Genomic DNA, 14700 nt, shown 5'->3' on the forward strand with positions numbered 1-14700 from the left:
GCCTCTTCGAAGAAGGCTTCGCAAGTGGATGTAAGTCATTTTGACCAAACCATTTTAAAAACTGCTGCGTTATCTGGTTTGCATCCTACTCTTGCCATTTACATACTGCAAACTTCTCTACTTAGTTACTACGCTTCCATACGTTTCTAAGTTATCAAGCTTCTAAAATCGGTTTCCATTAATATTGCTTTTCATAGTACGAAAGATTTATCAAAACCGAAGTTTTAATCCGCTGCACTAATTCACCCCCCCCTCTTAGTGCCGCTCCGGTCCTAACACTATCATCTCCAGATATGAGAGGGACTTTGCATAATTCTAGGGGTCCATAGATTATGTCTCGGGTCGAGCCCTCTTCGGTAAGGAGATCGTCGTCAGAGAGCACTAACACGACTCCCTCGGATTGCTTCTCAGTGTTGGGAAATCTAGGGTTGACATCACATGCGCAACAGGAGAACAAAAATAAAAATCTTAGATTTCCACAAAAATATTTTATCGTCGTACAAAGATTAGTGCATAAAAACCCACGAAATTGAAAACTATACGTATAAGAAAGATGTGTTACTTAGGAAGATCGTATATCCCTGAAAACCTGCAGATCTATAAGAGATGATGACAAGGGCTACAAAGATGCTCCTTAAATCGCTGCTCAAATCTCTTCTTCGTGCGCACCACACAATCAATACGGGGTCGCCCCTTCTTGTTGTCCACACACCCCAAATAGGGGTTGTAGGTTGAGGGGGAGAAGGGGAGAGGAGAATATGAGGTGGCAGCCAAAAAGCCTAGCTCATGGTCCTTTGGTTCCTCCTATTTATAGAGGTCCCCTATCAACTAAACCCTAATGAATCATGTCATATTGGGTATTGGATCTTCATCCAACTACCCAAGCCTCTTAGATTAGTGGGTCTCTACCTAATAATCCCTCATTAGCTCTAATTGGATTTCATCCATAGGATTTAATAATTTATGTATTATTGGATATCTAATAAGAAATGGGCTCCAACGGATCTGTGTCCGGTTATCTCGATGTCCCTCTCGAGTAAACTATGACCGGGATTATTTAGGATATGTGCTTAAAGGTGAATCAGTCTCATTATCGTGATCTCATCACGATCTGATTCTCATTGTATAGATCCATGGATATCACAATATATTCAAGCAATAGACAATATAAAGTGATAAAATGTCAAATAATAATAACAAGCAAAGAGACTATGTGTCAAGTCACACGGGCCATCAATCACATGATTAGCTTGTAGGGCACCTATGACCAGCACTTTATCGGTTGAGGATCTTTCAAGAGCCCTTTTTCGTTTATCTGCAAAAAGACTTTGATTTTAGTTATGTTTAAAGGAGTCGACTTGGACCTCAAGCGAGGTAACACGGGTCGATCATTTCTTCTTCGTTGTGGTGACCTCAGAGCTGATAGTAATCGCTCATGTCTTGGTCTTTATGCATCTCCTCGGGCTTACTTGAGACCATTGCCTCTGTGGCAATATATTAGTTGGCCCTATGGAGAACCTCAAGCACCATTACCGGTGGTCTCTTTACCAATGACCAAAAAAAGTGAGAGGGCTTGAGCCTCATCAAGAAGGCCTATATAATGAGAGACGAATGAGCTTCTTATATGCCTCAAATCTCGTTAGCGAATCGAGCAACAAAGTCAGAGAGTGTTTCTTCATCTTATTGCCTGAGTCCGAGATGCATCGCTACCGATTGTCTCAAGCACACATTTCCAAGGAAGTAAAGCTCCAACTCCGTTGCAAGCTGAATAAAAGAATCGACCAAGAGGGGCTTCAAGCAAGTGTGTCATGTTGGGAAATCTGGGTCAACATCACATGCGTAATGGAAGAACAAAAAAATAAAAATCTTAAATTTCCCACAGAAAAAAGGTTTCTTGTCATCATACAAAGATTGATATGCAAAAACCCGCGAAATCGAAAAACTACACGTATAAGAAAGTTATGTTACCTGGGTAGATCATATATCCCTAAATTCCTACATATTTATAAGAGAGGATGAAGGAGGTCAAGCATCCACCTTTCTACTAGTGATCCACATAGCAAGGGCTACGAAGATACTCTTCAAATCACTGTAACAATCTCCTCTTCGCGCGCACCATGCAATCAAGAAGGGGGCGACCCTTCTTCCTATCCACATGAAGGAGGTCTAGCAGCCTCCTCTCTACTGGTGATCTACATAGCAAGGGTTGCGAAGATATTCTTCAAATCACTATAAAAATCTCCTCTTCGCGCGCACCATGCAATCAAGAAGGGGGCGACCCTTCTTACTATCCACATGCCCCAAAAAGGGGCTATTGGTTGAGGAGGTGAGGGGGAGAGGAGGTGACGGCCAAAAAAGCCTAGCCTATGGCCCTTTGGTTCCCTCCTATTTATAGAGGTCCCTTATCAACTTAATCATAATGGATCCTGCCCTATTTAGGTACTATATCTCTATCCAACTACCCAAGTCTCTTAGATTAGTGGATCTCTACCTAATAATCTCTCAATGGCTCTTATTAGATCTTATCCATATGATCCAATAAGATATGAGCTTCAACAGATATCTCATATCCGAACATCTACTCGTCACAACACCTATCATATATGTGTGACACTTTAAGCCCAATATCGAGTTAGTCATGAGTCATACATGTTGGAACTTCTTTTGGCTCAGTGAATTATTATCTCAATAATAATTCACTCGATTTATTGACTATAGATGTACTATATACCTATGTCATAGTCCCTAGACGATATAGAGGAATCCAATCATTTGGACATATCTATTCTTAGTTATCGTATACCTATAGTCACTCATCCATCTAATATCATAGAGATTGTATACCGAGCATGGTGCTGTCAAGACCATACGATTTCTACTTGAGTCTCACTCTAATCGGATTCTCCTAGAGAACTCTTTCTTTCTCAATCCGAATGACCTTGGTAGGGATTTGCTTGAGCAAAAACATATGAGATATTCCTCTTATGACATCGAGAGTGGATGATCCTCTATCGACACTCAATAGCCCTCGTAAAGTTGGCTACCACTCCCAATGATCGGCTATGTTAGATCTGAAACTTTCAAACCTATAAGTCTAATATAAAAAAGTGGAGTACTCATATAGGACATCCTTGGTGTCTCAAGTTTAAGGACTAGGTATACTACTAGGATGACAAAATCATTATCTGAAAATGAGGTATCATCAACCATTCAGCATTCAATGAGCGGATGAATCAGTGAACTCATTCTCAAATGAGCACCTGCACTGTATTCCTAGTGTCCTCACATGAGAAGTTATGAGACCAACTACCTCCATCATATAGATGGGTATACAACACACCAATCTGTCCGGTTATCTCGATGTCCCTCTCGAGTAACCTATAACCACGATTATTTAGGATCCGTGTTTAAAGACAAATCTGTCTCATTATCATAATCTCATCACAATCCGATTCTCATTACATAAATTCATGGACATCATAATATATATAACATACAATATAAAGTGAGAAAAATACCAAATAGACGCTATCACGTGATATCATGTCATGTCACACGTGCTATCACTCACGTGATTAGCCTATAGGGCACCTATAACTAGCATATCATTCTCGTATCGAGTCTCTTAATATTATCGAGAAGGCACGACACATCAGGGCATCTGAGGTACCATACAGTGACATCTAGGGGCGAAAGGTAACAATGTGCTTTATCGAGTCGGTATTACTGTCAAAAGCCTCTAGCAATGAGACGCAAAAGTTTATCAAGATTGACACTTAGATGTTTTGGGTGAATGGGAACCAACTCGAGGTGGGGTCGTCCGGCCTTTCCCCTCGAGATTACTAGAACTCTTGCTGCATCTCTTCTAGGTGTTCGTCAATTTTTATCACAATTGGACCCTCAGGGAGTCATCCATCGAATCTGCTGACTTAGTTTCGGATTTGGACAGAGCGGAGCGATGGTACGACGATGCGTTGAATTCCACGATTAGGGAGTGGGGCGCTCCCTCGATCAATGATTTCACAAGCCTTTGGCAATCCTAAGATGTTGGCACCGTGTCGGGCAAGGGAATCCTAACGGGCGCTAGAGCCAATGACGGTTGAGGTACTGATCGTAATTGAGATAGTGGCATTGTTTGTTAAGTGAGGTTCAGAAACGCCTCGGTGGGAACAAGTGGCTTAAGGTCATCCCCGAAGGTGAAAGGCCTAAATTACTGAATAGACGTTAGTATCGCATCAATGTTTGCACCAAAGTGGACGCATCAATGTGAGAGAAAGATGGAAGATGTCTGCCTTAAGTAAAAGTGATGTGGGTTGGAGACAGGGCCTCCTCATTGGAGCATTCATTAAAGAGGAGTGGCAAGTGGACGTTCCTGCGATATTAAGCCCCTCTTCTAACACCAAAATATTGAGGGAAATCATCGTTGACATCTGAGTTAATCCGGTATGATCCAAACTTGAAGGTGCAAGAGTGTTTGAGGTGACTCCAAGATAGGACATCGAGCTCCCAAGACATCACCTACACTAAGATCGATGTCGGAAGAAGTTTCTCGATCTTATCTCTCTGACGTTTAAATTAGTCACCGAAGACTTAATGGGTATTGATTTTTTTTTTCCGGGAAGATAGCCCTCTAGCATAATGCCGAGGACTACCTTATATACCACGCCTTCGAGATGACAACCTGTAATTACCTCATTATCCCCTCATTGATATTTTCTTTACATGGGCAAATAGAGGAGAGACAGCCCCAAACGATTTGTCTTGGACTTTTGTCCACATAGGCAGATGGGCAAGAGTAACCTAGATCCCTTTTCTTCAGCGACAGCTTCCACACGATGCTTACGTGTCGGATGATGATTGACTATTAATGTATTCCTTATGACTCAACAAATAATATTGAGGAATTTGTAACATAATCAAATTATATTTCTTCTTCTATTCCATCTGTGGAAACTCATACCTGTCTAAAAATCTTTTGCTACCATAAGCAAAATTAAATGGAAGAGAAAGAACTACAAAAATTTACAAATAATAGAATTACAATGGAGGAAGCAGAACATCTCATCAAGGGTTCTGATACAAGAAACCAATGAAAACTTACTGCAAGCTGTAATAGCAATCTACTCAAACAAATTATCATGACCACTGTTGTCGCTATACAAAGCTCTAAAAGAGTATAATCCTGTGACTGACCTTTCAATGCTGATTGGTATGATCCAAAAGTTTGCCCACTATATTAAAGCCCTGAAACAGGTAGTAAGGGATTCTGCAAAATTTACTCGAGAATGTCTTGTGTCAAAAATAATCCCTTGAATCTCTGTATACACTTCCATCCCTCTATGTAGGGACAGATATACATGATGATGATTGAAAAAGAAGAGAGGTGCATCTCCCCACAGTGAGAGCAGATTGGACCCGTCATCCAGTATTCCCTCCCCCTCTCTGACATATGATGGATGAAACCCATATAAAAGGAAACAGCCAAAGGACCGCTCTGTGCTCCAGCCACGAATCCATTCCCAATGGACAAACATCCATTCCCTCTGTGAAGCCCAACCCTATACAAGGACACAATCCCCTCTCCAAACTCCATCTCCCTTCAATTACTCCTCTATTACTGCCCCGCCACTTACCAGTCACCACCAACCTTCAATAATCTGCAATTGATTGTTAAAACCAAGAGAAGTTACTCCTTAGACACATTTTAAAGAAGGCAACATGACAAGTAAAAGAACCTATTTATTTCTTCATGGTGACCCTCACCATCTCTCTTCTTCAGTACACTCCTGGCAAACAGCAAGCAGATCACCAAGAACCCAACCCCTGCTGCCCCTCCCACCACTATGGCCACTGTCTTCTCTGTTTGCCCTGATTCCCGAGAAAATGAAGCAAATATGTAGAAGATGATATATCAAAAGAAAGCAAATAAGTAATCAGATGCAATGCGACATCGAAGCATTACAAACCTCACTTTGCATAATTAAAGGAATGGAAAGACGATGTTGGAATTATATAATGACCAAATCAAAAGGGAATGAATAAAGGAAACTTCGAACCGCATCTCATATAAAAGAAGTGCAAGGGAATAAAGAGAGCATTCACCTCCTCCGCCGCTGTTGTTGTCGCCGTGAGGTACGCCATTGGCGTAATAGCTGTAGCTGATGTAGCACTTGTCGAGGTACACCTGGCCGGAGGCGGCGGCGCCGCACTCCACCTCCGACTTCTGAACCGCCTGGGCGACGCACTCGCTGCAGTCGCCGGCGGAGAGGTCTCCCTCGCACTGCGCCATGGCGTATACGGACGCGTAGCTGGTGGCGAAGAACCCCTGGCCGCCGGCGACGCCGCTCTGGAGCTGGGAGAAGGCCGTGTCGCGCTTCACCTCGAAGCCGCCACCGTCCCGCCCGGAACCGCAGGTCTTGTAGAGCATCTGGGTGCCGGAGACCTGGGGGAAGCCGGAGGCCTGGTAGAGAGCGTAGCACCCGTTGAGCTGGACTCGGGCGGCGGCGGCGGTGCCGCAGAGGGACGCCCACATGAGGAGGACTCGGCCGACGCAGGCGGAGCAGTCCGAGGGGGGGAGGTCGCCGCGGCATTGGAAGAGGCCGAAGAGGGGCTGGCCGCCGCCGGCCAAGGAGGTGGTGGTTTTGTAGAACTTGGCGGAGGCGGCCTGGGCGGTGAGGGCGGAGGAGAGTGCGGCGAGGGGCTGCATGTATGCGGAGCCACTACCCGACAGGGTCTGGTTGGCGCAGCCCTTGTAGACCAGGGAGTAGAGGTCACCCGCGACGGCGGGGAAGAGGAAGAGAAGAGACAGAAGTGTTAGGGTTATGGTAAGGAGTGGAAATGGGGTTTTAGAGATCTGGGGAGGAGAAAGGGAGTGGCGGTGGCGGTGGTGTTGGTGTTGGGCTCCAGAAATGCCCATCTACCAGGGTTTCCCTTCTCTCGCACACTCTCTCCCTCTCGTCTGTCTCTCTCCCTCGATCTCTGTCAAGGAATGTCCCTCTTGTGCATCTTTCGCCTACTTTTTGCTCTTATTCTAATCTTCTCCTTCTCAGTTACCTTTAAGCGAAGGAAGATGTAGTGGGTTACCTTTTCTCTTCAACAACTTTCGCTTTGAAATAAGTGCTCTGCGGAGGATACTCGGGACATTTTCTAGTACTGTGTCGAACTTTTGACTAGGGAATTGCCAGTAGCCAGTTATACATACCAGTCATCTTCTTTTCATATAATAGTTTAGTTTTACCATACCCTTGGAAACCAGTCAAAAGACGTAGGAGAACTGGGAAAAATGGAGTGTTGTGAACGTGGGGTGTGAACGATGGGAAGAAACATAAATCTCTGCCTTGCTTATTGTGTCCTTCAATAAAGACATGCTCCTCCTCGTGGCTTCCATCCAACGCTTCCCACTGCCCTCCTGTGCTCCACGGTCCCTCCGCTCTGTCGACTTCTCAGCGACTCGACACTTTTCGACACCGACGAATAATATGTATATATATAGTGGCCAACGTACCAGCCAAGCGTGAGCACATACCATCATATCAACGTAATTATATCGGCCTCGTCCGCCCATCCAGCATCGCCACAGGTAGTCAGCACCGCAATAAAAGAGGTCGCACAGTTCGATCGTCCTCTGGAAGTGTCACGCTGTATGGCGTACGCGCCTGACATTGCATTTCACGTGACAAGATAGGAATCCATTGTCAATTCATCAAACAGCATCCCGGCAGCAGGGGCAGAACCAGATTTACCTTATGCATCAACCTGGGCGGTGCCGATCACCGGATTGATGTCTAGACTGTTACAGCACCGCCAAGCCGTCGCCGCCTCCTCTTCTGCATCCCCGACGTCGCCACTATAACTTTCGCCTCCCGCTTCCTCGGCGGCCGCCTCTGCCTCCTCTGCCTCTGCCTCTCCCGGGAGCGTATCAGTTTGGAGACGCTAATTTTGGTAGAACTGCAGGAGAAAAAAAGAAAACAAATCACCGTAGGGATTTTTCGAGTTTCTATGAGAAAGATTAGCTACCAAATAATTGCACAAAAAGCTCATATCAAGCATTCACTATGACTCTTCATACGATTAAAGTGTAAGCAATTGACTTCCGTATATATCTCCGTGTTAACTTAAAGCTGTACCAACATTACTCGATCATTTATTTGAGATCAATTCACACATCTTATTTATTTTCCAAAATAGCAGGACTTGGAAATTTGGTTTAGAAGAACTAAGCGAGTAAAAATAATTAAGTCCTGAGCTCGAGTTGTTATCCTTTGCAAAGAGAAAAACAAAAGACACTAGGCTGTTAAAAACGGAATAAAACACAAGCACCCAAAATCCCAGACTCGCTCCGAACCCGTCAATAGCCAACAACTCATGCAACCAAGCTATAGAGGACATCTTTGAACATGCAGACCAAGACAACTCCGGGAGATGTTTTGTCACACCTAGCACAATCATTAATAAGGCAATACAAGAATGAAAGCGAGTCCTGCCATTTATTCTTATTAAGTTTCACACGAAAAAAATTGAATAGGAACTATATGCATGTCTAGATATCTGTAGCTACCAATCAAGCCACCGACACTGCTGGCATCGAACAGCAGAATATTCAATGAGCCAATCACCCAAGAATGCCTCGATTATGGAAGGCATCAGGGAGTGCTCAAAGACCACCCAGCCTATACATCACAAAAAAAAAGCTAAATAAGTTGTATAAGAAACCAGAAACCGCCAAAGATGCATATTTTGCACCAAAATAATGTTACAGTTGATAAAGCATGCAGTCGAGTAACTCCTTAGTCCCCCTTAGTCTACTGGTTTTACTACATAAGTCCTCACCTTTTGATAAACAAAAAAAAAAAGGAAAGAGAAGAAAGTTAGCTAAAGCAAAAGCATTGGAACATTGAGATGCTTCTATACTAGCTAATTAAATGGTACCACAAAATTAGTCTTTTATAAAAGGAGAGATCAAGAACCTCACTGAAACTTTTGATGAACCGAGAAGAAAGATAATGGTATATGCCTGCACCAACATACTAAATATCTATGATAAAGCTTCCACAAGGTTTCTTGGAACTTGACTGCCCGAGATGCCCCTTTGCTGGTGCGGAACCTGCTGGAGGTTACCATTTCCTCTTGGTCGGCTGTTATAAACCTTATGCCCGCACCACTCAACTGTCTCTTGAAATTTCAGGCTGATATACCTCTTCCTCTGCTCCTTCCTGCAGAAAACAAATCAGGTGAAAAATGGCATATTGTTTACCAGCCGCAATAGGTTTCCAGAAAAATAAAAGAAATTATCATAACTGACCATGAAATTTGGGATTAAGCAAATCCACAAAATGATGCTACACAGCTTGTATTACTTCACTAAAGAGTACTATTATAAAGAATATATAGAAAGAAACCGGGGCTGGTGAATCAACTGCCAGTAAAGCAGATCAAAATCACCTTCATGAAACAGTACAGACTTTGCCAGCAAAGTATTGACAATGGGAAAAAAACACGCATGCCAATATGTATCTCAGGAAAGTAGTCCAGGATAGGAGTTCATCAACAACATGGAACGCACAAAAGGACATCAGAAAACAGATAAGGTATATAACATTTTACACAAGTAAACCAGAATCAAAATTCATAAGTAATATTAAACCATTGTACAGTGAGCAAAAGGAGTTACATGTGGCAGGCCCAGGCACAAACATAAATAAGGATGAATTCATCTGACCTCCAATCAATAAAAGTAAAGAATGCCATACAATCTTTTAGGAGGTTAATCTGTTGACATAAAACAATTTATTGACAAGCATAATATGACTAAAAGAATGATGGCATGTTAAGGTGAAGAAAATGTGTCGAAAACAACACCTCATCCACTTTTCTTTGGAAGATCAGCCATTATATAAAAAGATGTGGTTAATCATTCAGACATAAAAAAAGACACAAAAGATGCTGCTATAGATGGTAAAAAAATATGGTAATCATTTTGTTCGCAGAAAGGAGAATTTTGATATTTGCTACAATTTACAAGGAGTCCTCGCCATGGATCACTGTCTAGTTTAAATAAATTATAACAGGTCCGAGTAATCTGAATGGATTTGGATGGTAGTCTGTTGGACTAATTTCCATACTGGAAAGCAGACTGTTCGCTGTAGTAGAGCATATGGAGGAGCATGTAGGAGAATAAGATACAAGAACAGAAATAAGGACAATATGTATATATATATATATATATATATATATATATATATATATATATATATATACATATACATATATATATATATATATATATATATACATATATATATATACATATACATATATATATATATGTATATATATATATATGTATATGTATATGTATATATATATGTATATATATATATGTATATATGTATATGTATATGTATGTATAAATAAATATATATGTATTTATATATATGTATACATACATATTTATATATATATATGTATACATATATATGTATGTATTTATACATACATACATATATATATGTGTGTGTGTATGTATGTATGTATATGTATATATACATATATATAAATAAATATATATATATACGTATATATATATATATATATCATCACAAAGAGTCAATAATTTAAAGAGCAGCCGTGTCACACAGGGTCAAGGTACTGCTTACTGCACAAACAATATATGGAAGCATATGAAAGCACATACAGATTCAACCAAAATTATTCAAAATAATATTAATCAAGCATTAATATTATACAATCAAGTCAAAATTACTAATAGGTATATGAATGTTAAGACCAAATCAATCATTTATAAGATGAGATTAATATCTGTTTAAAAAATTAATTTAAGTGATAAGTTCTATAAAATGAGAAAATGTTCAAGTAATGAATGCCATAGTGGACCATATCTAATAGTATCAAGATTATGGTAATAATTGAAGCATAAATAATAAGGAAATGTAAATTACTTTATGCAATCACTTTTTTATTGTATACATATTCATATGTATGATATATTCCACATGGATGGTAACATTGTTTATTGAGGTTGTATAGATTTATGACTGCACTTTCATATGTAAGTGAAATAACTGCATTTTAAAACGTTGCAAAAGAATCACATATAAAGACTGTAATTTCACATTCTAATTGCATGTCTATGAAATCTTATCCAGCTCTCTTGAACAAAAGTTAACAATCTGATAAAAGTATCTGGAGTTTAGCTACATCTAACCCTAATTCTAGGACCCTATCCATATTTGCCTTAACCTAAAGCTAGCTGCACAAACCATGGATATCTTTAGTTTCATAACAAAGTGACAATGAACCTTATATCCACCACAATGGAGGCAACACATAGCTAAATGGTGATAAACCACAACCAAACAATTGAACTGCCAGGAGTATTGTGCCATGCACCAAACTTGCTGGTTAGCCACTGCATCTGCCATTAGCTTAGCTAATTTGAAAACCAATCAAGAGAATGGAGAAGACAAGCTCTTGTTTCATGAAAAAAAATATTACTAATGATATTTGTCATATGGTCATCCACAGTGTCCTATGATACAATATTTAGTAAAGAATAAAATTAGGGAGACTCATTAAAGATAGCATACATATATGTTAAGGAGACTTCTTGCCAAACTATATTAATTTCCTAGCTACCTCCATAAATTCTTAGTTGTCCGGCAAGACAATCGATTGAACAAATATAACAAATATCTACTTAGAACTTAGCCAAGATCTAAATGACCTTATTTAAATCAAAAGAATTCCGACAATAAAAGGGCTTCACTGTAAAGGCCCAACAGTTGTTCAAGTTAGCAAAAAGCCTTTCGTTCGAAAGTAGATCAAGAATTTTAAGATTGTAATTCATAAATTACTTCCAAAGGAAATTGACAAAAGATTTATGTTTATATTTTGCTAACCAAGCAAAACAATAACCAACTTGCAAAAAAAACATTACAATATTAGAGATCACTAATATCTTGAAAAATTAAGATATAAATTGATCATAGACTTAGTAGTTGGCTAGTGCATTGTGGTATTTTGTTCCTAGTTTTCCACAAGAGCACTAATCTAACAAAAACTACCAGTATTTGTCTTAAATTATGGGGATGATACCTTTCAATTGCAACATTTGCCGCATATATCTCGAGTAACTGTTAACAAATCAATAAGGTTCCACCATTTTTCTTTTAGAGAAAAATGAAAAACACACAAGCACACATGTATACAAAATAATATTACAAGAATTGCATATGTCCTTAACATTGAGATAATTCAGGGAATAATCAGCAACCAACAATTAAGATGAAGTAGGAATATACATTGTTCTTTTCCCTTTTTCCTAAGGCTACTGAACAGCAAACCGCCAACATAAGCTATTGTAGCCATCAAATATATCAAATAAAGGAAAAAAAATCCAATCTAGCCACAGAGGAAATTCAAGTTTAAATTTAATTTACCATCATCCCTTGAGCAGACTCCGTCGCCCATCACATCGCACCATGGAACTAAAATTCGTGTAGAACTGATCGACTAACTCCGATTGCTGTTGATGAATCTGATAATACTGACACACAAAGTACGTCCCTAACTGACGTTATCACCGGATATCAAAAAGTACCATCGAGAACACAGCAAACAGCTAACACTCACAACATTTTCACAAATTACTTATTGGGTGCAAAAAAAATAAAAGACTAAATTGAGTAAATTCTTTCGAGGCATTCGATTAGGTTACCTGAGTCGCATTAACGTGACCCTGATAAAACGACGCCATTTTCGCCCTCATCGCGCATGCGAAGGGTATCGATATCCACGTCCTTACCCTCCGAACGAGCCCCCTCAAATCAAACCCCGGATCGAAGAAAGAGAGAACGAGAATCGACCGCTCTCTTCGGGTCGATCGTCAAAAGGGTGAAACCCGGGTTCAAATTCGATAGAAGTACCCAGGAAAGAGCGGTGAAAGATTCGGATTCGTCTCCGGGAACTTCTCCGGCCACCCTTTCTGGTTTCATTCTAATATCTTCGTCGGCCCTTCAGTTTGCTTCGCTAGTCACGAGCGGAGCGACCTGAACGCGATTTTCCTGGAGCGCTCGAGGCCAAAGGATCTTTACCATTAATCCGTGAAACACTCCCGGTGAGATATCTCATCGGATTGGACCCAAATAATGATTTATGTGAAGTCAGAAACTACCTGAGCGATGATTCGACGGAGCATCGGCAGTATGTGCTGCAAAGTTTGCTCCTCCAAGCTGCGAACGGCCAGAACAATACAATCGTTTGGAAAAGGGACGAAATAATCGAGGAAGGACAACTGTGCAAGTGGATCATCGGAAACCCATCGTTCGGGTCGGATTCAGGTCATTCATCATTCACAGAATGCAGATCTTGGAATCGCAACCGATCTTATTTTGAATCACGCCATTGATATTGCTGTCATGTTGATTTTTTTTTCCCATTTATGTAATAATAGTCAAATCATATATTTAAAAAAATCAAATTTAGAGATATCTGATTATCCGATTTAGAAAAGGATTGTGATTTTTTTTTAGAATATTTGAAAAATTATATCGAGAAAATGTTCGACAAACATCAATCGTTGCTTAAATGAACAAAAATGATTTAATAAATGCACATGATGTCTAGTCTTATAAAAGCTATATTAAGATGAGTAAATTGGGTGATTGATAAGTGGCATATCTTTTTCATGGTAACGGACTTAGGCCTTTAATAATATGGTGGAGAGCCATAGGGATTGATTTATGTTTTTAAGAATCGAATGCATAATTATGAATCTAATTATATGATTTATCTATTGAGGATTGATATTCATTTTGCTTCGCAGTCAAAAGTGTCAATCTTATTGCTCGATTGATAGTCACTTATTACTAAAATATTGGTCAACCCGCAAGCCATGCCAATATGCCAATGTTGATGAATGCTTTGACTTTAATAATAAGATTTAATATTAAATTTTATCATCACCACTTACTATTTATAAAAAAAGAATCTAAATTTTTAATATGAGCAATTAATGAATTTATAAGTGTTTAATGGGATTCAAATACTTTATTTGAACCCAAATAACATATTTTAGATGACTCGATCTGCGAGCTTGTTTAAATCTTGGTTCGTATGATTTTACTATTTATTGGTTTGATACAGAATTAATTATATATTATTCGTTATAGTTAGGTTTCTCTAGTCTCTATTCTTAAAAAATTTACATTAAGATTCGACGAAACATTTAACTCTATTTTGTTATTAGTTTTATCGATGAAAAATATAGTTTATGATAGTATGTACATGAATGACACATATACGATGGGCAAAGAGATAATTTCAACGATGATGATGGACGATGATATCATGGGTGATAGTTATGGTGATGATCGAGGAGAACGATATAATGATGACTTTGTCAATATTGATCTGAACAAGGAGGAGGTAGAGTGGTGAGGTATTTGCGTTAGCGTCGAAGGATGAATAAGAGGGAGGTGACACATTTACGTCGCATCGCACTGCTCTACCTTCTATTTCTCCTCCAATATTGCTCTGTATTTGCATCGACGTTAGAGGAGCAAGAGAAGGCAGGTAAAGCATTTGTGTTGGTGTCACATCACTCTGTCTTTTCTTCCTCCTCCGACATTACTTTGTATTTGCGTTCGCACTAGAGGAGAAAGAAGATGCAAGTGAGATAAA

At 39.8% G+C, this 14700-nt stretch overlaps 1 protein-coding gene across 6 annotated transcripts; it reads right to left on the bottom strand.

Annotated features, from left to right (window-relative positions):
- Nucleotides 1-5013: 5013 nt before the first annotated feature.
- On the bottom strand, nucleotides 5014-13358 carry LOC103993154 (plasmodesmata-located protein 3). 6 transcript variants are annotated; one of them, XM_065120790.1, is made up of 8 exons: nucleotides 13193-13358; nucleotides 12737-13082; nucleotides 12459-12565; nucleotides 8967-9212; nucleotides 7743-7947; nucleotides 6103-7655; nucleotides 5764-5868; nucleotides 5014-5657 (listed from the first exon to the last, which is right to left on the bottom strand). In XM_065120790.1, exons 6-8 carry the CDS (start codon nucleotides 6914-6916, stop codon nucleotides 5650-5652), a joined length of 927 nt encoding a protein of 308 aa, XP_064976862.1. In that variant the 5' UTR covers nucleotides 6917-7655; nucleotides 7743-7947; nucleotides 8967-9212; nucleotides 12459-12565; nucleotides 12737-13082; nucleotides 13193-13358; the 3' UTR covers nucleotides 5014-5649. The 6 variants fall into 6 exon arrangements, with proteins under 6 accessions (XP_064976862.1, XP_064976866.1, XP_064976861.1 ...); XM_065120794.1 differs by having other exon boundaries at nucleotides 8972-9212; nucleotides 12459-12640; XM_065120789.1 differs by having other exon boundaries at nucleotides 12459-12640.
- Between the last annotated feature and the right edge of the window lie 1342 nt (nucleotides 13359-14700).

This window comes from Musa acuminata, chromosome BXJ2-8 (assembly GCF_036884655.1).
Source record: "Musa acuminata AAA Group cultivar baxijiao chromosome BXJ2-8, Cavendish_Baxijiao_AAA, whole genome shotgun sequence".
Classification (NCBI taxonomy): Eukaryota; Viridiplantae; Streptophyta; class Magnoliopsida; order Zingiberales; family Musaceae; genus Musa; species Musa acuminata.

Excerpts from the sequence above, each read along its gene's own strand:
- LOC103993154 (XM_065120791.1), bottom strand. The coding sequence starts at position 6,916 with ATGGGCATTTCTGGAGCCCAACACCAACACCACCGCCACCGCCACTCC. Across the intron at positions 5,869-6,102 it reads CAACAACAGCGGCGGAGGAG|GGCAAACAGAGAAGACAGTG; the intron begins GTGAATGCTCTC and ends CTCGGGAATCAG.